The sequence below is a fragment of the Pyrgilauda ruficollis genome, unplaced genomic scaffold, assembly GCF_017590135.1.
Source record: "Pyrgilauda ruficollis isolate IOZ18807 unplaced genomic scaffold, ASM1759013v1 scaffold265, whole genome shotgun sequence".
Lineage (NCBI taxonomy): Eukaryota > Metazoa > Chordata > Aves > Passeriformes > Passeridae > Pyrgilauda > Pyrgilauda ruficollis.
Window position 1 is genome coordinate 72,989 of NW_024523989.1, and position 25,166 is coordinate 98,154.

Consider the following 25,166-nt stretch of genomic DNA (forward strand, 5'->3'; position numbering starts at 1 on the left):
TGATAGTAAGTGATTTTTAAAACATACGTATTTTTGCCTCACATCTTGAAAGGGAAGACCTACTGCGGCAGATTTTGTGCTCTATTCTTCATCATCATCATCTCACTTAAGCACCTCTTCTTTTACTAGAGTAGAAGACATCTTAGTCCTATCTGCTGTCTTCTCTTTTTCCTTTGGATAACAGGCAGTGATCATCTCAGCTCGAGCCACCAGCTACTAGTTCTATCAAACCTTGATTATTCCTATGCAATTTGATAGAAAGCTCTAACATCATTCTTCACAGTCTATCATCATCACCTTCCTCTCAGAAATTCCACTCTTAAAAAAATCGTTTTTGTACATCTCAGTGGCCATTATCTCCCAAACTTTTCTTACTCAAAGTAAGCAACCAAAAAAGCCTTCCAAAAACAGAGGTTTTGTGCCACTATTCCTTCTAAACCTACTGTCTCACTTCTGTGACAATAGACCTACAATTCTTCTCTGGAGGGTTTCTCTCCTAATGCTTAAATTAGTTCTTTCGTTATTTTTTACTGCACTCCAGGTCATCAATTACCCATCCTTCTGGCACATCACCTTTGAGCCAACAATTCTTTCTAGCTAATCATATCTGAGAGATACAAAAATGCCTCAACTCTTCATTAAGTACATCATCTCCATAGTGCAAACTTGTTGCAATTTTTTTTTAAGCTTATTACTTTGTCCTTGCACTTCCCTTTATGCTCTCCCAGAGCCAACCTTCCTACATCTAGAAGCTCAATTATTTCTCCTCACTTTTGAGCCCTTTAATGACCAAGGTCTTGAATATTTAACATATGCTATTGGGATGGCCATGTGTGCTAGGCTCTGTCATGAACCTGTTAAAGCTGTCAAAGAAGAACATTTTTTGTTTCCTACAGGCAGACCCTTCATGCAGGAAGGGCACCCTGAACACCTCCAATACCCACTATTTATTTATCAAAGACAAGGAGTCAGGATGGGAAGGTAAAGTTATGTTCATCCTGTCAGTCTCTGATATTGCACCAAAGCTGTGATCAACCTGCAGTGCATGGATTATCAGAACATAATCTTAAAAAAGCAAATATAAAATTTTATTGCTCCAAAGGCAAAAAGGTAGGAAGGCATAACCAGATAGCAGCACCCTGAAAAGAAACTTTGAAAGCATCATGTGTGAAGCAAGCTGCAGTACCTTCAATGTATGGTCCTCAAGATGACAGAAACTTTTTTCACCATATTTTATTACTTATGTAAATGTAATTGTAGATTTCAATGTCTTGTTCTTTCCTTTTTTCCTCTTCTTCTCTACCTTGTTATTTCTTCTGGTTTATTTTGCTACTGCTATCTTTATTCAAATGAATACATGCAAGTAACATGTTTGCATATAGTAAGATAATTTCCTCCTGTCCCTTCTCTGCCAAGAACACAATTCACTAAATTACAGAAACATGGAGCTGAATCACATATAAAACATTAATCACAGACATCTACTAAATTCTAGGGAAGGACTTTCACAGCCTGTGCTTAGATATCCTTTCAAGGGTTTTCTTATCATTATATCACTCACTGAGAGAAAAACAAGTTCCCTCTTCAGATAACAATGGATCCATGTCCTGCTTATCACAGCTTTTTTTTTGAAAGTCAGTTCTTCCCTCAGTGTTTTCTTCTCAGGAAAAAAAAAAATCCTTCAACCTTTCTTCTCATCAATCATTCTTAAAAAAACATTTCCTCTATTTTTACCCTTCTTTAAACATTTATCCTCATCATCCTGAAAGTATTTCAGAGGACGTCTCCACAGCAGAAGACACATATCAGCCACTACCCATCAGGTCCATTCAGTCTCTCCATCCCAGATCGTCTCTCAGTACAGTTCAAAGCGAAATACTGGTGACACATTTTTGCCTTACAGTTCCATTTTAACCTCTAGATGATCTATTATATCATGATCTTACAGAGAAAATATGAACGCTAAAAGCGCAGCATGAAACTCTGTAGCAAACCCAAACGCAGTGCTCAGACACCCCCCAGCTTTGCACATGTGTTTTAAACAGAAGGATGCTACAGAAAGAAATGCTTTACAGCTTTCATTTGAAAACAAGAAGCATTAGCTGAAGAAAACTTAAAACTACCCAGAATTTTATTTTTAAAAGTAAAATAATTATTTACTTTATTTAAAATAAAAATTCCTTCCTGTTTCTGCCTTGTCTAATTTTAAAATACCTAAATCACTGTGAAACCTTTCTTAAAAGAAAGTCCCTACAAAAAGCCAAATATTGCATATATTGTAATTGTAATGCAATCATTACAGATTGCATTAGGCTATGATGCAACCAGAAATGTGAACACTCAATGCTTGTAAATATGATTGAAGAACATAAATTATCTACTCTGTCCAAATACAAATGTAACACTGCAGATCTTCACAATGTAGAGATTTCACATGCATAAATCAGTTTCTAGTTGGAAGGTCAAAGCAAAGCATTAGGTAAAAATGAGTACTCAAAATAATTTCTAATAAAATAAAACAAAGACCAAACTTTACATTACAGGAATCACTGAGTCTTTGCTGTGTATGAAAGCAGCAGCTCAAAGCTACTCTGACCATTATTTTTCTCGTCTCTGTACAGTTACAAGCAACTTTTTCTCCCTCATTTGTCCCAACACTAAAACATCAACTCCCTAATTGATTTCTAATAGCACTAGCCACTGTCGCCTTGCAAATTTTTTCTTTTTAAATCCAAGAAGGTAATGTTCCTGGATTTCCAAATGAACCCCAGAAGGAGCAACAGGGTAGTGGTGTTCCTAGCTCTTGATTGAGCAATGGATACCAATGACAAGACACTCACAATGCAACCCTTAATCACAGTCTGGCAAGAGACATTTTTTCCAGCTTCAAAGAAAACTGTCTTCTGCTTCCACAGGTAATAGAAAGATTTGTTATGCCACATGCTCCTTTTGTTTAGCTCCAGACTAAAATAATAGTGTGTTTTTACTACCTGAACTTCACCTGTTCTTTAACTTCCCAAAATAAGCTGCAGGTGAACACAGATTTTTAAAGTACATTTGCAACCTGCTCTTCCATTGGCAGGAAGATTCATCTTAGAAAAATAAGAACTTGGCAATAAACGCTCAGCCACTGATTTCCACATTTTCCTTTTTTTAAATTCTTCCTTAATGCATTGCAAGCATCACTAAACTGATCAAACAGACAGCGCTGTCAACTCTCAGTCGTGTGAAGTAAAGGTGTTGGAATAATTCAGTGTAGTAGACGCCTGACTTTTCAAACCAAAATATTCAGCCAAAGCTAAAATGCCAAAGATGAAACATGCAATGAGAGTACAATGGGGAGAAGTTATCAATACAATTGACTGAAGAAAAACTCAGTTTATGAAGGCATAGTTACATCTCTCCACATCCATAGCAGGTTTCATGTTCAGTTCAATGACAGAAAACTAAGGGCTAACAATACACCAGCTCTCAGAGGAAAGGTCTGATGGTTTTGAGGAGACCCCACCTCTCTGTTCTGTGCAATGGACATGTGCTCCTTTGTGCTCTGCCAAAGAGCTGCCAGGTGTGGCATGAACCAACGTTTCATCCTTAGATCCCAGATTTCCAGTTTGTCCCCAGAACCAAGGACTTCTGCCCACAGCTGCACTGGTGCATTGCCCCCTGCCCACGCCTCTCCGAACGCAGGGACGCCTGGCAAGGCTGAGCACTGAATTGCATGGTAGTTGCTCTCTGAGACGTGCTGTGGGTCCTGGGTGTGCTCAGGATGCCACAAAAACATGCTGGAACTGTCAAAAGAAGCAACCTTCTCTGAATTTGCGATTAGAGAGGCAATTCATAGATGAGGTTTTCATTACAAAGTTGTAGTTCAAAACTGCAATAAGGAGAAAGAAAAGGACTCCTTCTCGGTCCTTAATGCAACAGTATTTTCCAGTCACTTTTAAAGATTTGGCTGGAGCAAAGTGATGCAAGCCCCTTTTTCTCCTTCACCTCCCTCAATCCCCAATCCTACAAAAAGCAGAGATTTAATTCTGGCCCCTTCAGTCAGGCATGCCTTATTAACCCTCTTACCACTCCTGTTTAATGCTTTCTTGGAACTCTGCACAGAGCTACAGCAAGTCATGTAACCCACTAATCTCCAAAAGGAATGCAGGAATAATAAGTAAATAAAAAATAATGGGTTCAGGACAAGCAATGGCCATAAGGTATTTGCGAGGAATTAAACACATCATGGTGTTTCCTACAAGCTGCCTTCATACAGTATCTATTTTGGTAGGATTTGAGTTGGATAGTGCAAAACTACAGGTTATTTTTTGTTTGTTTTAGCTGATGGGGGTGGATTTCTTTTTCCCCAAGTTTCAAAGCAGACGGAGAAATGGTAATATTAGAAACCTGACCTTTTGCACTCAGTCCTGGTTGTATAATCATATGTTTTTATACCAAATGGGACTCATTTGACGATTATGAAGATCTACTGCTGCACATGATTTTACTTGAGATTTTTCCTGTACTTCCAAGAACTAACATCATGCAGAACAGAAGAGCGTCATCCAAGTTCTAAGGCATACTTAATTTGTAACAAATTCTGAATATCTCCCTCTGTTCTGCTTACTTTTTTTGAGGATAACAAGGAAGTTTCAATGCCAATACACACAAGTTTTAAAACATACACCAGCTAAAGATAGTCATCTGATCTTTGAAATGTTCTTCACACATAGGCACTGCACTTTCTCAGGAAAAGCAACAGAACTTACCCTCATCTGTAGGGTTGAACCCACAGATATCACAGATACATCGAACCCACTTATTCATCTCCTCCTCACTGTCTGCTACCAAATAGAAAACTCGGTCTATAGTGTTGATATCAAAAATATAGCTGTTTTCAAACTCCTTTTTGTTGAACGTTAATCCAGCATCCACTTGTTGACATAAATTTAAGTCAATAATACGGATAGGCTTCTTAGCATGGTCATTTTTGTAGTATTCCAATACATCTGGATCCCCTGTTAAGCGGCCGCTCCGAAGCACAAACCACCTTCTCTTCCATGCCTGGAAATTGGGGAGAGAGAAAAAGAAGAAAAATTAGAAGAAAGAAATCACCCTTTAAGACCTTTTATGTGTGATTCCAGCCTGGGTTGAACCAAGTACTAATAAGTAGTTCAATTATTATACTAAGAGATTACACACCAAATACCTACATTTAACACTATTTAGGTAATGTTACAGCAGTGGACTTTAGGATTAGTGAATTTGTATTTTAAATTTTATATCTTGGCTTTGTTTGTAACAAGTCCATATATAAATTAAATCACTGTTTACAAAATGAGAAAGCATGAATACACTAAAGAAAAAAGTGGGGTGGGGATCAGGAGAGGGGCAAAAAAGCACACAAAAAGGGCTTCTGAAGGAAGCTGTCACAGGCATGAGAAAGACAAAATAAAATACATCTTTAAGTGTTCCATGATGTTTTTTTCCAGTATCTGTTGTTTCAGGCTGATGCTTTTTAACTGAATTTTTCCCTGATAATCAACGATATGACCTGCATTTAAGGAACAGACAATGCTCACATTGCACATGCACCGCGATTCCAGGGGAACTCTGCACTCAGAACCTCATCGTATTTCTACAGTAGTACTTCTTACAGAAAAAGAGCAACATTATTATTTTTTGAAACTGTTAGAGGGATGGAGATGGAGAGAATGACCAAATGTTGTAGTTTTACCAGACAAACCCAGTCTTTGGGGAAGATACATAACAAATGAATTTGATAATCTGACACTATGCCTATTATACCAGCCCTCCTGATGCTGCAGAAAGAAGCTGGTCTAAGAGAAAAGCAAATGCAAAATGTCGCATTCTCTAACGAATCCTTAGCTGCCTTTCATCCCATAGGCCTCCACCACCTGCCATAATTCTCATCAAAGACCTTGACCGAAAACACACAACCAAGCTCTGCATACATCTGTCCTGCTGTTTCCAACAGCATCTTTATTGCCCCACTTGGCTGCACTTTTATTCCTCAGGTCTACCACTAATACTATGCTAGCAGCTTCTTTTTATACCCCAGTGCCAGGATAATGGGCACTGCAGAAGAAACAGACACACTGCCATTACTCACTAGGAGAGCTGCACGTCTTTCACATTCTGACATCTGAAAGCAGAGCCCAGACACAGTGGGGAGCCACACCTGTGTCATCCATTTTTTCTTATACTGTTCAGCAAAGCAAATTGGAGACCAAGGTAAATCAGTGCAGTAGCCAAGACAATGTGTATTACTCCACAGACTCACACCATGCCCCAAGTCATCCCACTTTAAACTTCTTTAGGATATTCAAACAAGATTGTCAGCAAGTCCTTTGAAAGATTAAAAAAAAAAGATAAAAGAAAAAAAACCCCAACAACAACAACAAAACTCCCAAAAACCACCAACAAAACAAAACAACAAAAAAAAACAAAAAACAAAAAAAAAAAAAACAAAAAACAAAAAACAAAAAAAAAAAAAAAAAAAAAAAAAAAAAAAACAAAACCAAAAAAACCAAACCAGCAGAAGCCAGTCTTTTTGGCCAGCCCTGGCTGTGTGCTAACCAAGGAAAGGAATGGAATCAGCAAGGAGGGTCCCAGAAGGGGTCAAGATGTGTGATATCCTTTAAACACTGGGACAGCAGCACTGAAAACAAGAGTTTCTTACTGTGTATTAGAGAAAGATTCAGAGCCATTTTTGTGAGGCACAAGAGTGCATTAATTTCATTTTTTTGCAGGTGCTACTGTCAAAGAAACTAGTGGAAGGGACAAGGAGCAAGTAACGCACTGCCATCTCCCCACTCTGAACAAGTGCTGTTGGCTTTGCCCCAGAGACTCATAAAATCCCCACTGTGCATGCCTGTTTGGGGTATCAAGCTTCGAAAGCTATAATGAAAAGATAATACAGAAAACAGGAGAAAGGGAAAAAGGACAGACAGCTTAATTAAGGCTTGTGATCCATTCTCCAACTAGCAAAGCTCTAAAAGTTTTTTTGCTTTTAAGATAATGTCTATACTTTACAAAACAATTGTATTTACTGCAGTTCTGAATAATGGCATCTGTTTTTAAATTACGAACTGTGTGAATCAAGTCAAAGTCTCAAGCAACTATTTCCATGGTAGCAGTAATTTTAATTGGTGAACAGTTAAAATTTAGAAGATGTAATAGATTAAACCCCTTCAATTTAGATTTCAAATGTGAGTATATCCTAGCAGCACAGCTAGATAAGCAGCATTTAACAGTGACCCAAAAACATTAGCAGAATTTGTTTTGTTTCCTGCTTCCAAATCAAGTCACAACTCAGATGCTGGGATAACACGAAACTTCAGTAGATGAGCCTTTCTCCAGGCAAGGCTGATCACAGATAACTGCTACAAACTGTAGAAACAAGCTTTATCTTTAACCTCAGCCTTCAGTCACTCAGATGAAATTTTCAAAGCAGAAATCAAGAGGAAAGACATTAGAGATAGGAGAGGAACAAGAGCAATTGAGAATCATGATGCATTTTGTCTCACAGTTTGTGCAACAACAAAATGCCAGGCAAAAAAACTCCATCATCTCTGTATCAACCAGGCATGCCTCTTCTAAAAATTTATTTCTAGTACTGTGTTAGGGAATGAAAGGTTCTTAGCAATCCTGACAACTTCTATTGAGTATAAATCAGTAAATGGGACTCTAAAACTGAGAAAAAACACTGAGCTATAAAGAATTTCCTTTCAGCCCTTCAGGGTACAAAACAGCAAGTCTTAAATATTTAAAACATTGAATTTAGCCTACTGGCACCTGCTACTATTTTTGAAGAGTTTTCACATAGTGCATATGCGAACATTTATTTCAGTCCTATAGTGAGTCACACTCTGAAACTGGCACAGATTATATTCAAAAACAAAAGCAATTCCATAAACTGCACACTAATAAGGCAGATACAAAGGTTGTCTGGACTACAGTACAAAGCACAATTTAGCAGCAGAATAAAGCTTAAAGCTAGACAAGCAAACTGACATCAGCACCCTTGCTAATCATAGTACAAAAGCGCCTCTATATTTTGTCAAAGTGCAAAATGAGCTCACATAAATCACCCTTTGTTATTTCAAAATATCTGGGATTCTTAAAGCTTCAGATATTTTTAACATTTCAGTATTTGTCGCTGCAAAGAAAGCTGTGCACTGCCCCACTGAAGTACAGAATATTGTGCTATTTGTGTTGTATGTGGAAGGAAGAGCTTTTTCAGTAACAGCTTTCCAAAGAGCAATCTCTAAAAGTGAGAGTGCACTTGTGCAAATACGTACTTATGCAAGTTTTATATTTTTTTACCCATTTGCGCATTTTTGTTTGAAAATTTTGTGTTTTCTTTTATAGAAGTGCATGCTACAAACTATTTCTCATAATCACTCAAAAAAGATGCAACCAATTTATGTCACAGAAAAATTAAAGGTACCAATCTGTCACATAACTGATGTTATTATCAGCCATACATTATCAAACATTGGTTTTCTGTACTAGAAGTCAACTGCTTTAAGTTTGAAAAGTCAAAAAAATAGCCAGAATGTGATTTAAATATTTTGTAGTTATTTAATTCTGGAAAAAAATTTGAGCAAATATTTTTTAAATTAAAGATTCACTCAAATATATAAAATATATTATTAATATAAATATGGTTTAATAATATATTTTATAAATATAATAGCACTTAGTCACTAAACACTGCTTGCAGAGCAAATACCTAATTCAGAAGAAAAATGGCTCCTTTTATAAGTGTTGTAAGGCAAAAATCATGGTTATCAAGTTCACCAAAAGCCTGTGTAGGCTTTGTAAATTATTACAAAACACAGTTTAACAAGGTTTGCTGCTTTTCCTTCAGAGGCCTTGTGTGCCTCTCAGCTTGTTTTCTCCTCTGGGCTGCACAGCACATCAGTTGGCCTAACACAGAACACCACCATGCCTGCCAAACATTGTCCTGCTTCTGTCATGAGACCATCGCTTCATGAGACCATCATAACTATAGAAACGAGCTTGTTTACTTGCTTTTGAGAGAGGCTGAAATGTGACAAGCTGCTCACCCACAGAGCATCAAATGATCAAAGGAACAGTGGAATTCTGTATTTTTTACACAGCATTTTGAGTAGGTTACAAAGTAAAACCAAGACATTTCAACGATTAGGGTTGTTCTTTTTGCTAAGGTATATGCAAACTGCGGATGTGAATGAAGGAGGTAAGAAATGGACAGAAACCAGCATGAACCAGTGTTAGGGTTTAGTCAGGTTTCGGCTTTTTTTTTAACTACTGCATACTACTGCATGCAGCACACAGAATTTACAATATATTCTACTTACAAGAGATGTACCTGTTGAAGAAATTGTAGCTATACTTCCCTTAATCTTTACATTTATGGATTATTTTCCCCTCCTCTCTTCTCATATACAATCAAGATGTACTTCATTCAGCTGCTGCCTGTAGTTTAAAGATGTAGGAAATACGGGATGCATATGTAAATTGAAATGGAAAGGAAGGTGGAAGGGGCAGGAAAGAGCAAATAATTTATATTTTTCAAAGGATTTAACCTTCCATTTAGATCCCCTTAAGTGGTTTCTCAAGAGGCCAAAATGATTTCATGACATGTTAAAATAAAAATGTAGAGATATTAAATCAAAGGCAGCTTTTTGTAACCCATTTTTTACAGATTTAGCTCTCACATGGCCAAGTGACTGCTTACCGATAAACTGATCAATTATCCTTCTGTAGTTTCCTACTGTTATTACCCACCATTCTAAGGCTGCTTAAAGCTGATTTTCCTCGTCTAGCACATTTGCCGCCATTTTTCTTCTGGGTAGCATCCAGTCAAAAAAACCTTTCACAACTCCTGAGAACTGGCTAAGTTGAAGAGGGTTCCTTACACTCCACCCCAGTAACACTGCTAATAAATCTTTCCCTATGTATGACCAGCACAAATCTCAGGCCTTCCTTCTCATCTCTCAAGTGTGCAGATGTTTGTGCTTAGGTTTTCATCTCTGTACTCACAGAATACTTTAAAAGGGCACTATTTGGCATCCTTCTTTCTCAGAGACATCAACTAAGACCTGGCAGAAAGAAATTACTTGCCCAGGGACACAAGGAAGGCTCCAAAAAATACCTGGTGTTTCATAAATGCACAGCAAGACATTTCCTTACTCCAAAAGAACTTATGAAGTAAACAGAAGACAGAAAGCAGAACATGAACCAGAGAGATGTAGGAACAGCAAAAGACACAGCCTTTACACAGAAGTGACTTTATGGACATTTAAGTCCTGTAGCTACTATTAAGCATTTTTCAATTGTCTGCTAGGATCAAGATTTAATTTTCTTTATGCTTTTTGCTCCTATCTATTTAATCTATTTCTCTCTTTCTACTTACTTCTCAGTGCCAAGGTTAAATAACAGTGAAATTGGTACATGTCTCTGACAAACAACCAGAAAAAGGATCCCAAACAGCAGCTGAGTATTTCTGCTCCTTTTTGCCTCCACATTTCTAATATCCAGGTATTCCAGCCATCGCAGAAGACAAACACACCTCTGGCACAGCTTCACTGACTTGTGGATTAGACCTGTGCTCTGCATGCCCAAAGAAGCTCAAATAAAACAAAAATAAAAGTGTTCCTTCACATTGTGCTTCCTTTTAAATCCTGTTTGTGGTCAGCCTAGACCAGTGACAACTATAACCGACGAGCTGCATCCCACAAGGCACATACTTGGGAGGACTGCTGTGAAGTAGCAGAAAGAGGTCATGTTAGGTAAAAATACTTCAAGTACAGGACTTTACTTTTTCCACTTGCTGCTCTTCCAGCTTGCAGGACCAACTCCAACATGGTAAGATTGCAAAATTTCAAATGCTTTCCCTAAGAAATTAATACTTGCAGATTTCCATATGGATTTCTTATTTTGGGGTGTTTTAAGGAAAGCATTTTCTGTAAATATTTTTAAACCTATTAAGTTCATTGGTTTTGTGGGTTTTTTTTATCTGGTTTCTTTCTTAAAGGCCATATCATGAGCACCAGGAACTGAAGAATATGTAATTACTAGTTATTTCTGAAACCCTTGTCATAATACCAACTGGCAACAGACATCCTCTTATCCTCTTCCCTAAAACTGATGCCCTTTATGTTTTGAAACCTAAGACAGAAAAATTAAACCAAAAACAAAACAAAACAAAAAACTGAAAGCATATTTAGTGTCTTAATTCTATGCAGCAGAATGTACATACAATTCCATGATTTGACAATAGTCCAAATATTTTACTCTTAGTAGCACTAGATACTAAGAAGTGTAAACAGATTGCTGGGAAACAAACAAATGTGACACTAGGAAAATACTGAATATGTTATGACTTTCTTTAAATACTTAAGACTTGTTTTCCAGGAAGCACCATCTTTTCTCACTGAGCAAAATAAGGAAAAAACAGTCTCAGTGGAAGTTTCCACTCTCCTGGCCATCATCCTGATCATCTGTTCCGAATACACACAAGGCCAAAATTTCCTGTTTTCAAACTATTGTCACCATTTTCTAGTCTTGTGCTGTCGATTCTAACTTTAGCTTGTTAAATAAACAAAACATTGAGAATACAGCAGAACAATACTTCCACACACACTGGCAGCTCTGTTTCATAACCGATGTTTCAGCACGTGAATTAGTCTCCCAGTGTTAATTAAAGCGCCAAAAAGGTACAAAATAAAATGCAGTGTAGCACAAACTGCTGCTTTATTTTGTGAATCTGAAACTAACTGAATATCTTCATTTTTCTCTTAAGTTTGCATAGGAATTCTTAATTTTTTCTTGCCTTTTACATCTTTTTTTTCTACATCCTTATCCCTATTCCCAATGTGCAATAGCACAGCCAGGTCTGTATCATCTAATTCACATTAAACTGATCTTCATGACAACAGGTTTCAGTAAATACTTTTCTGCAACATGCCAGAAATTTTCTAATGGCAAGGACAAACTTACTCCTGCACACCTTAGAATTATCACCAAAGGAGATTATCATCTCTTCACCAAAGAAGAACCTATTCATTGCTATACAGAGCAATAAAGAAGGAGCCCTGCAGCAGTGCCAGAACCTGAGCCCCCATTTCACTGTCTCCAAGCCAGGACCAGTGACCAGATTGTCTTTCTCTATTCCTACATTCGCTAATCCAATTGAAATGCCTATAAAATTTCCAGTGGTTCTAATCTCTTGCAAACCCATGTTTTCACTTCTCCTCCACCACCCATCCTGTGTAGCCAAGACATAACTCCTACGAACTTGCTGGGAACACGTTCCCCACCACTGACATGAGCTTTGCCATCTCCTTTCACCGCTCATCAGCAGTGAAGTCACAACACTCATGGCATGAGGTCTGCCTTGGCACAAGGAGAAATACAGCTACTGCAGGTGCCTTACTCACACATCTACATGGTCTTTGGTTTGCTGCCCTGTTTCCCAGAATATTTCTAAAATTTGGCTATTTCCTCTCTGATCATGAGCACGCTCTGATCATCCTCCTCTCTAGTCTTTCCTATATCTGTCCTATTTGAAATAATGCTGCCAGAAGAATCTCCCTTCTCTCATTCTGATTACATCATCTTCTATTTTAAAGTTATCCACTTATTGACTTGCTTTATTGTACTTTGGGGCCTCTTTTCCTATTTTGAGGCTTTTACTTTTAGAGAGATCTGTGTTCTTACTTGACTCTCTCTCTCTTGCAAGTCTCCCCCTATTGCTTTTTGCTTTACCACTGATACCAGATTTGGATCATTTGTCCTTCTCTCTGGCATCTCTCATCTTTCTTTTGAAGGCTTCCTGAACAAATAAGCAAGGGCAAGACATCTCCTTCCTCCAGATTCCTCCTAAAGATCAGCTTCTTTGACAGTGCTTGTGATAACCCAACCAAATTACAATCTACCTTTGCATCACATGGATTTATTTAAGAAATGATGGTTTTGTGTATTCACCAGACAAAGGTTTGTTTCTTGAGGTTTCTTTGTAAAAAAAGTTGCTTCAGTCTTTTCATCAGCTTTTAATTAGAATTCACTTCTCCCAACAACTCTTAATTTAAGAAAGCAAATAATTCAGGGTAGGCTCTGCCCTGTTTTTAGAAGTTTCTGTACATTGCTTATAACAAGGATTGCCACCGTATTCACAGGACCCCCTTAACAAGACAAGGCAGAGAAGACACCAGCCATGCTGTTTGACTTGGATTCCAACTGAGTTCATGAGTGTAGGTTGCATGAAGGAACACCCAGAAAAAAAAATTAGTATTTATAAAGACATGAAAAATTCAAAGCTGAGAAGTCAAGCCTACACTCTACTGATATCAACAGCTGCTTGCCTTCTAATGGCTGGGGATTAACTATTTCACCATATGTTTTTATCCATTCATTCCTCATTTCCTAGGAGGACAGGAGTTTTGAAGCAGCATTTGTAACATGTTGGAGAAAAATTCCCATTTCTCCAGATCACAAGCCCAGTGCTTCCTGTAATGTTTTATACAAACTGAGTTTTATCTTTTTTCCTTCTTACTCCCCTGTGTAGATATCTATCTTCATCATCTGTGTAAGAGTTATACACAAGGAAAAGAAAGATGAGACACCAGAATTTTGTAAAAACATGTCATTCCTAACACAGATTTAGATCCTGGGACATTGCAGTTGCAGTGACCATACAACACATGCTTGTGTCACTGCTTCATGTTTGGGTCACTCGAGCATGCTCATTTGCAAACAATACAAGAGTTTTCTACAGATGACAAGAGGCCAAGCATTCTGTACATCATCTCTTCAACAAAATATTCATAGGCTTAAATCCTGTGCTTTGTACACCCTAAAAAAGAAAGGGGATTTGAGCTACAGAAGCATCAGTTTCTCCAGCTTCAATAGGGAATGATGAATTAAGAGGGATTTAGCGATGAGTTAAGGATGATGGTACAAAGATATCCCATAATTTCTACAATTTGTCTCCCAAGTAACTAACCTGGTTTTACCTACCAGTTGTACTAAAGAAGCTCCTAGCCATCCATTAACACACATGCTCCAATGGAAATTCAGTCTCCAATGGAAATTCAGACTATGTTTTAAATAGTCCCTACAAATTAAACTTAGGACATGTTGACACTCCATCCTTATCCATTCCTCATGAGAGCAAGGATGTACAGTCACTGACATCTTTGCAAATCAAGCATGTGCAGACCAAAGCACCTCTTGCAAATGAGTCAGCCACTGCTCCAGCAATGAAAGGACTGACACTTACTCAAGACCTTCTCCTCAGGCATAGTGAAGGGAAAGCTAAAGGAAACCTATTGTTCTGTCAAAGCTTCACAGCTTTGACACAGTAGTTTTTATATACTGTGAGGCATTGCAAGGAATTCCCTGTATGTATATAAGAAACATGCAATTTTTCCCCTGTGTATAAGAAATGGGAAGAACTAGGAACGGTGATTTACATTTTAACACTGTTTTCCCATTACAAATCACCAGATCGGAAATGTGCCTATGCAGAGATGGCAGAGAGTTGCTAAGAAAAGTAAAGGCTAAGATAAAATAAAAATCAGTATTCTGTCTGATAAATACATTCTCACTTCACATGGCTGAAAATATTTACTGATTAGGCTCCAGCAGTTTTTTTTTCTGAGCAGAACTGACCTGAAGAACTCCAGAGAAAAATTAATTTCAAAATAAGAAAGCATAAAGTCCAAATTCTTTTCAAGACATTATGATATATAGATTCCTTTCACTATGCTCCTTAACCCTGAGTTCCTATTGTAGCAAAACTATTGTTTTTCCAACAATGCAAACAATATTTTTAGATACAAATAACCCACTGGCAGTAAGAAAATGGTTAAGAAATTCAGGAACCAGCAACCTCACATAACAATAGCTAAATAAACTACATACCAGGATACTTGAATATTAAGATGCTTCAAATATAATTACTTGGATTAGCTTACAAAACATTCCTCAAGCTCTCATCAGCTCACATAAAATGTTTTCTACTGCTTCCTGGTCTGTAACAGTTTCCTCGCACCATACATTATTAGGATGAACAGCTTTGTAGAACGTAACCACCACAACCAATTTACAGACGTGTGGACAGACAAGGAATCACAGACAGCTCTTCAGTAACAGCACAAATATTAAAATAAACTGTATTTTTAGAGGGCTGTATTAACACAACTAACACATACCCACAATGTACTGAAGCAATACACCAGAGCCTCTCCATGGCACAAAACTTTTTCTTGTTTTTCTTTTTTAGAGCTAGTAGATACGAGTGAGCAAACAGGTAGAGAGGTTTAGGCTCTTGCTTCAGCAACAGCATTCACCAAGTTAACTTGTAAATCAAAACAAAAGCTCTTTTTGAACAAAAAAAAATTTCAAGCACAAATATAACATTCTTTAAGGAAGCCCTCTCACTCCAATTCATTCTCCCCATACCTAAGTTACAAAGCAGAAAATAAACAACATCAAGAACACAGTTTTTGACTAGTTTACCTCTTCAAGTCTTCAGAAAATTTAAGCAATGTCACAGCCATTTCTGTAGTTTTGTCTACCCCAAAATAAGCAAAGCTTTCTTTTTCCTGCTGGCTTCCCACTTCACTCTACACCACCCTATCCTCATAACCTTTGACCAACAGGAAGCAGACACAATGGACTGAAAATAACAGCAATTGTAAGATTTCAAATTATTTAATACAAGGGGTGGGCTTAAACTTGCTTTGATTTTTCAACAGCTACTTAAAACACATTATCTACATAGACTTAAAATGTTAGCTCAAAATCCTAGGTTGAATGGGGCCAAAAACTGTGAAATTTTTACTAGGTACTATTAAGAGGTTCAAATGTACTATACAGAGGTTCAAATGCTTGCATATGTTGAGATTTTGTGTTTAAGTCATAGTCATTAGGCTGTTATATACAACAAAATTAGTTTACCAGCAGTTTAAGCAAGAGCAGTAGAAGTTTCTTAGAGCATTTTGTCTTTCTTTAAAAAACTTTTATTTATCTGAGCTTTTAGGTCAGAAATAGGTAAATGTCCCATAAAATTAGAAGACATTCTTTTAAGAAATGCAAATGTCTATTTAAACAATGCATTTAATCCATGGTGATGGAAAGTCACAGATCAGTTTGCTAACAGACTTTTGCTAACTCTAAGTAGCCAAGATGCACTTTGCAGTGTAGAAGGAAAGATCTTTACTCCTCACAGAAAAGCCCAAGCAATGATCCCATATATATCTTCATTAACAGTAAAAAATTAATGTACTTTAAATTGTACCAATAGCTTGGCACAAACACTGGAGGGTTACAGATTCCAAAGTTCAAAGAGGCAATTACAGCATTTCTTTTTATTAGTTTTAATGTTTTTTCTTTGCACCCCAAGCACCTGCTGATTATTATTTTGCAGAGCCACAATCATGTCCCAGCCTCCTCCTCTGCTGTTACACCACAACACACAGAGGTCACAGTCAGAAGAACAGAAGCACCAACTCAGACAGGGACTCACCTTTGTACCAGAGCTACACTGTGTTTTCTGTACAAAGGAAGGGGAAGATGTTGGGATAAAGAGTCAGTGTCATTTTTACACAGACTCCTGGTCCTGAGCACAGGACGACCAAACCCAAGGTTCTCCCACAATCTCCCACAGAGAGGCTGGTAACATCCTCTGCCTTGCAAGCACCAAGGAAAATCTCAAGCTATGAATATTACATGGAATAGTTACAAGCATACTGAAATGCAAGGTCATAATAATTTTCCAACATTATTAATGTTCCAGCATAATTCTGAGTATGTTTGCTACCCCACGCACATACTTCATCAAGCAATCACTGCACCTCTACTGACATTAGGCACCGCTCCATTTCAGAGGCATTTTAATAATGGAATTACAACAGAAACATTCTTTTCTTGGCAGGGTAAGCTCAGGCACTGCATTTCTGCAGAATAAGACTGGATGTACCTTGTCAATGCAGCATTTCATTAAGGTCTGCTAGAGCTCAAAATAACTACAGAGAAGCCCCTCACAGACCTCGGAATCCAACAACAACTTCCAAACACAAAACATTCAAACAACACACAAGCAAGCTTCTGGGTAGAGCAGCACAAGCCACCACTGACATGTTAGAGTAGTAGCTTGAAGCACAAATAGTCCAACAAGGAAAGTAAATACGAGGTCCTCAGCCAGCCTGTGGTTTAAGAGTCCCTTGATACCACTCCGCCTGCTAATAGGATCCTCCTCTTCACTTCCCCCGTTTTAAGACACAACCTGATGCCATCACACCAAGGAATAACAGAGAAAGGATATCCTGCCTAGATTTTCCATTATACAGATCAAATCGTCAATCCAGAGAAGTCTTTGCTTACACATGGGATAGAAAGAAGATGCTTCCAACTGATAAATCCTGAGAGGAAGCAAGGTTGACTCCATGACTATTTTTAAGTAGTTAGCAATCACACAATGGCCTAAAATTACTGGCCGACCCCCACAGTTCATGAAACCTTCATTAAAAATAAAATTAAAATTAAAAAATAGGGAGTTAGCACGTTTGAGAGAGGAAAAGCAAAACCAAAAGAACTGGAAGGTGACAGATATAACTAGGCCTCTTCCCAGACTCACCTTGAATTCAGTTTGGATGCTAAGTTTAAGTAAGTGAAAAGATAGGAGCTTTATGTCATTTTCTCTAAAAATGAAGCATTTCCTTCAACAATTGCTGGGAGAAATCTTTCTTCAACAGCTCTTGTCATTTAGACTAATACTCTTTTGCTGTAAATATCGTATGACAAAAAGGAAGTAAAGAGAGAAAAATAAAAATATCTCTATGTAACTGTATTATGAAAGGAGGAACTTGTTTCTTAGCCCTCATTTTCAAAGCCAGATACCACAGCTGTGCTGCAGCTCCAGCTGAACAGCTCCCTGCATCTCACCACCTACCAAACAAACGGCATTTAGTTTACCAAATGTCCAGTGTTTCACTTTTAGATCAGTTAAAAGCATCCCACATCTAAGGCTTCATCTAAGCATAAGAGAAGTCATGCTTTGTGCATCTGAACAGATGATGAATACAAACATCTTTGGTATAATCTAAGGATAAATAATTTAAGTGGCATAATTTCAATGTTAAATTCACTAAAAATGCATTCTTCTGCCAAGCATTTCTCTGGATAAAGAACAAGATGAGGCACAAGGCCCTGTAAGATCATTCCTGTAATCCAGAAAATGCCCACAAACTCAAGACATTTTAAATATCACCATTCATCTCTACTTTTTAGTGCTAATAAGGATTTCTTCTTTTATGCATTTATCTTTGTGGAGGTTGTTGTTCCTGTTCTTTTTAATGACAGCATCCTTCTGATGAGTAACTAAGAGATTCACGGAAATCAAAAATTTCTGATCTCACCACAAACTATTCCCCCTCCTCCTCTGTGCACTCAATAAAAAGTGAACAATTAGCCTGCTGTTTGCTTTTTGCTGTTTGCTCAGTACAGTGAGATTGTTCATTTCTTCATTTGTATCAGGTCACATCATGGAACAGAGAAAAACATTAAAAATACTTTAAAGAAAAAAAATCTACCATTACATAACCAACACTGCTCTGAGAATTTAAACCCTATCAGATTATTATTATTTCTTTTCTGGTTTTGAGCAGATTTAAGTGTTACCCTTTACCTTATCTGGTCTGCAAAGTACTTCACATTTTGCCATTTTGCTCTTTGACATGAAAAGCAAGCACTGCATTATCCAACTGTTTTTGCCAACTTTTTTTTTTTTTTTGTTAGTTTCATAACTGGTTTCATTTGCTAAAAAAATGTTTAATTTTTGATTTTTAACTTACAAGCAGGAAAGAAACTCTAAAACTGGACTCTGTTACTTTATTTGTTGTCTTTCTTATACCCCTAAATGGCATCTACTTTGTTTACCGACTGGAAGCTCTTACCACTGCCAGCACTTCAGGAACAATGTGGCTGTGGAAAGGGAAAAACATGTTTTTTTACATTTTGTTTGTCATCTAACAGAATTATAAGGTACACATGTAGAAGTTTCAAAATATTTTTAATAGCGGATAACCTCAAATGGACAAAACAACTTAATTCAGTAGGTACTTTATCTCAACTCCTAACTTAACCCTTTTAATTCTGGAGCCACTTATGAGTAATAACTCATAGTAATGTAATAAGTAGTAATGATTTGCTATATCTCTGGTTGTTTTTCAACATCTGTACCATGACATTGAAAAAGTGTAGTCTATTTCTAACAACAACCATTTTTAGCCCTTAAAATGGAAAGAGCTTTGAGACAAGAGCAAGAGGAATGAAATCAGAAGCAAGATTTAATTTTGTACAGTATCTTGTACAAAATTTTCCACCTCTTGAACCTATATATAACATTATTATTATGAATCCAGTTAGACACACAACTAATTTGATTATTTAAATTTGAGCATGTTGTTTGCTTCTGATGGAAGCCTCTTCCTCCCAGAAAGCCACAGAGCCGAAGCTGCTTATTCACAACTTGAATCATGAGAGACGAACTAAGACCACTAACAACAATGTCAAACCAGAATTTTGGAAATCACTGATGCAGAGTGACTGTATCTTCACTGTCAGTGACTGTGCAGGCAAGATGCTACTAATGTCACTTTATTTGTACTGCTGCTGTCAGCCCCCAGCCAGGCAGGTGTCACTTCACTGGAGCTACTACATGATTTGGGAGCACTTGTTATGCTCGACAGGCAGGGAGGCCAAAGGCTGATTGACGTGGAAACAAGGGAATTCTCACTTTTGGTAACAAGCTGATGTACCAGAGTGGCCAGAACGTCCATTCTTACACTCCCATTTAAATTTTTTTCACAGAAAATAAGACATATTCCAGCAGATTGGGCAAGACAACTCAGATTTTATTAAAGCAAAATTACACCACCACCCAGTAAAGATCAGAATATTTTGAGGATGGGACAATGGCATGATATAGCCAGAGTGTTTAGGTTCAAAAACATAAACTTTTAAAACATGAGGCCCCATGGCATATGAATAGTGTTAATACTGCTAGAACTGCTCACATCAGCTACTGATGGACACAATCCAAATTGCTTCAATCCAGAGGAAAATTATTTTGGTGATGAAAGTTGCTGAATCAAACTAACAATAAAAAGCACTTATTTAATGTCTTGGAACTTTAACCAAAATATGCTGATTGATCAATTTTGCTAGTCACTTCATGACTAATAAAGAAGCATAACCAGTATTTATTGTATGCTTACTACCTCTTAAAAATCTGCTTAAACACTATAATAAAAACATAGTTTAATGGTTTGCTATACTAAGAATTCCTCTCCACGGTGGCAGGCATAGATGATTTTCTGCAATACCATGCACCTGAACTAGACATAATTTTAATCACCTTCTGCCTGGCAGCATCAGATGCAGCTTTGTGGAGAAGCTACAGCTGAACTTTTCTTAGCATTTAAAAGAAGTATCACAGCATACCGACAGAACTGACAAAAATCCCACAGAACATAAGAAAAGTTTCAGTGACTTTATCCCACTCAACAGAAATGAGCTGACAGGGTAGAGAAGCATATACAAATGACTGCTTTCTCTTTGATTCACAATACTTATATTTTTATTTCCAGCCCAGGTAAAACAAATTGGTGTTATGATACTATTATTAGGCTGCATGTATAAATACACTTATGCACTTTTGGAGGCAGACCAGTCAGCTCAGAAAACACATTACAAAAGAAACAGCAAAGAGGAAGAGCATGAGGTGCTGCTCAGGTTCACCCCCTAAGCTGTTATGGGAGGTGGGAAGAAAGAAAACAACACAAAACAGTGGAGCAAATATGTTGTCAACACACTATTTTAAGAAATGTGGAAAGTTTCTCAGAAAAAAAAAAAAAAAAGAGATGGCTCAAGAGCTGGTTCTTGCTTAGCAAAATAACTCCTGAACATTTCATACAGACAGACAATCAAGTAGTTTAAATCACCTGGCTTAACCCAAGGCAAAAGAAACAAAGAAGCAGCGGATACAGATTTCTTACAGTGAAAGGAAATTGGTGGGCAAAGCACAAATTACCATAATCAAAATTTTAGCCAGTGGAAAAAACCTATTTGTTTTCTTTAAGAACAAAGAATAAGGACAAAACACACATTCTGGATAACCTAGATCTTCCACTACATTTTATAAGGAGAAGGGTTCAGTCTTACCTTCCTCTCTTCTGCAACAGCTCAGGCACTTGACCCCAGTTCTCCATTCTACCCAACATTTATCTAAGAAATGACATTAAAAATATTTTTTTCCTCATTTCAGTCAGGAGAGGAATTTGGAGACAGGTCACTTACAGTTGTTTTCCAGGGGACTCAATTTACAGATAGAGTTGAAACAAGTATATCTGAACCAAGAGAGTTTATGGATTTTCAGCCCTTTTACAACCAGCCTATATAAGCAGAAAAAGAGTTATAAGTTTTAAATAAGAAAGACAGACTAACAAATACAATCACCGATTAATCTCCCTAGCTTACATTCTGTCTTGGTGGTCCTCAAGTCACTTATCTGTTCCAACAGCCAACAAGGCTGAGATATCATCCCTGAAGTTCATTTTCTAAGCACATCCACCATGCAGAAAGAAGAAAGCTGCATGAAGAAACAAAGCCAGTAACTCATTCCCTTTGAAAAGGGTCTTGCGAGGTCTCTCGTTTGTGATTTTCTCTCCTTCGTTCACAGGAGACCTTCTGGAAAGAGTAAGATGGGTGCACTCATACCAACAAAGGAGGTTTTCTGTTCTCATAATCAAAACACTTGCCTTGTTTCATGGAAACACTTCGTAATTTTATATTTGGTTCAGAGAAACAGGTCCTTCACTGGCAAAATACAGCTGCATAACATTTGCTCTTACAGTAAAAAGTACCTGCAAAGTAGTGCCACTAATAGAGTAGCCCCAAACATTTCAGGAAGCATCAGGACTTGATCAAGGTCTCCAAAAAGGAGATTTTGAGATAATTCATACTTGAGAGCAAGCTAAAGTTGAAATGAAAAATATTTGCCTAAAATACATACCAGATATTGTAAGAGTCAATTCACTTCAGTCTACAACACAGAAAGATAACTACAGTAAAATAATACTTTGTGAACATTCAAAAGTTTTTTTCAAAATGCAAAAAAATTAGAACACTTCTCAATTCATTTGTTTTCTTAAGTATTTGAGGAAACTTTATTTGATTCTGCATATAAATTATTGGCCTGTCTCTAATTTGCCTATCCCTAACAGCCACTATAACGCTGGATTTTAAAATCAATCTCAAGATGATGCCTCCTACCATCAAGCTATGCCATTCTTAGTAAGCTGTTAAAATTAAATCTAAAACCTTGATGTGTTAGATCTGCTCTGCAGATCAAATCTATACATTACTGGTGTCTGTAACCTGTTACTAATTTGTACAAGTCTGTGATTTTATTTTTTGTCAAATACACATGAAAGAATATTTTCTTCACAGTGTGTATATTGCCCCACTTCTTCACATACTGGAATAGTCTGTTGTGATGGCTTCTTTTTCTTCTTTTTTTTTTTTTTTTTTTTCTGACACCAGATCCAAAATAGCTCCTAGACAAAGGTCACTTCCTTGCAGAATTGCTAAATAAATAAACCACATTTCACAACAGAATTCAAGATAACACATTGCTGTGGTTCCCTTGCTAAAAAATAGTATATGTGTGCTTTTGTCTCACTAGATGTGCTTATTAATGTCATATTGTACTTTCTGTAAGCAAAAGAAATGGACAAACTGCTCAGAACACACTATGAAAGTTACAAATCTTTCTTCTGTTTGTACTCAAGCTCCCAACAGATTAACTGGACTATTTTTTAATACAGAAAAATCTGATTATACTGCAACAGTGGTCACTACTAGTCTTACAACAGCAGTCCCGAATTTCCAAAATTTGATTCTAGCAACCCCTGCATTACAAATATTGTAACGCTGGAGATCCAGAATTAGAAATTTTGTAGCTTGTTAGCAAAAGCAAAGCTCAAGTATAGGACTAATCAAGCATACTACTTTTAATTTGAAATTCAGTGTTTTCAATGTGCTCCTTAAAACAAGTAGCATGGGAAGAAGTTAGGTGAGGTTTCTGTATACCACCAGCTCTGGTATGAACATGTGGTGCCCACCACACTGCTTGTAAAAGGACAGGCAAGAGGATAAGGAGTGACACTTACACTAAACCTCATCACAAAGGCAAAGCCAACCTGCAGGAAAAACCACAGACACTACAAAAACAGAGCAGTGATACATACACTGCAATATTCCATAGGAAGTTACACAAAGCATATCCTCCCAACATTAATAGTACAGAATTTCACAAAAAACAGCAAAGCATGATAAGGCTGGCAATGATTTTAAGAGAAAACAACATCATCATGCAGAATCTTACTTTTAAACAAGAAAGATCGAAAACTCTTCATCAGCCTCCAGCTGCTGCAACCATTATCCTGGAGAAAAACCCAGCAAGATCTCCATTTCAGCAACACTCCAAGGAGAGCACTTCACTTATTTAGCATCAGTTCCCAACAACAATACAACTGAAAGCTCTGCAATCTGGTAGACTTAATGAAGGTTTTAATCATCTAATGAGATTACCTCATCCGTGTGCGGTTTCACGATGCAGTCTCAATGGTAGCCCATTATGCCAGACCCCTGACATGCAGTATCAATCATGCTAATCGGCTTACTCTCTTATCACTCCTACAGGGACACACTGCCATGCACAGAAACCAAAATTGGGCACAGTTTTTAACCCACAGGTTAAAAGGAATTGTGGAGAGAAAACACTGCTAGGTCCAAGCCTAAAATTAATGTAACTTCTATCCAGCAGATTATGAGCCACGTTCCATTGTTAAATTTCACATACATATGCTATGCATTCTATACAACAGCTCTCATGGAGAACATGAAGTTTACATATAACAATTTACATGTTTACAGTTAATAAATATCACATTGGAAAAATCTTAAACCTTCACAGAACATCAGTAGCTGCCTTTTCTGAAGCACAAGCTTCTTCCCCAAGTACCATCAAGTGGAGCTCACAAAGCACAGCTGCCTGCCTGTTTTACTGTTACCAGTATAAAAATGCTACAGTAATTAATGCCCTTCATTCACCAAGGCCAGGAGCATCCAACCTCAAAGTAACATAAGGCATGTACAACTTGTTCTATTTGACAGATGAGGGTAATGAGAAAGTCTAAATATTAAATACACACACAACTGACACAACTAATTCAAAGCAGCTTTACACATTTACAGCCCATTTTGCTGGGCCAAGCATCCAAAACTCCTCTGAATGCATCTCACTCCACTGCCGGAATACTCACTTAAAATGGAAATGCAAAATGGGAAAACCAGCACGGCAATGTCAAGGCAATTAGGCTTTGGACCTTGTTATCCCAAATTAACTGCCTAGTAAGCTACTGACTCAGTTGGCCCAACAGAAGCCAGGATCTGACTTGGGACTCTTGCTTTGCTGAGCAATATTTTTTTTTTTTTAGACATTAAGATACAAAAAAGTGACTTTGTGTAATTTGACAATTGAGACAAAACACATACCTTTAAAAATATCTAGATTTTCTGCCCTACTTTTCAACAAGCATATGCAATTCAAGCAGCTGCATTTTTACGTTATCATCTTTGGACATCCCAAAGTGAAGGCACACAGCTCTAGTTCAAACAATTAAAGACTTACAAATAATTTACCCTTGCTACCCAAATACATACTAGCCCTTCAGAATAGGATATAAAATTGTAATAGAATTTTAAAAATTCACAAAATCAAAACTCTAGATACAAATCAACAATGCTTCTTCCACTATTTCAACAAAATAACTGAACTGATAAAAAGGAGATAAGACAGAGGAGAGGAGGGAAAATGCATGTGACTTGGCTACAAAGAGAAGGAAAAAATATAGCTCTCTAATAAAGTTTCATTTAATCTAAAGTATCAAATATTGGTATTAAAAGTCGCATTATTATTCTGCCACTAGGATAACACTGAAATCTACCTAGAATAGGCAACTGTTACCTGGTCTCTGTAAACATGGAACACTCACAGTACAAAAGTGCCTGTCTTCACACTGCTGAGCTGTTAATAGACT

General features: G+C 37.3%; 1 protein-coding gene across 9 annotated transcripts in view; it reads right to left on the bottom strand.

Annotated features, from left to right (window-relative positions):
* The window catches only part of GAB1 (GRB2 associated binding protein 1), a 95,523-nt gene that overhangs the window by 34,293 nt on the left and 36,064 nt on the right, over positions 1-25,166 (bottom strand). For all 9 annotated transcript variants that reach the window (XM_041471355.1, XM_041471353.1, XM_041471356.1 and 6 more), the window contains exon 2: positions 4,755-5,049. In XM_041471355.1, coding sequence (XP_041327289.1) covers positions 4,755-5,049 — 295 coding nt within the window. The remainder of the gene's footprint in view (positions 1-4,754; positions 5,050-25,166) is intronic.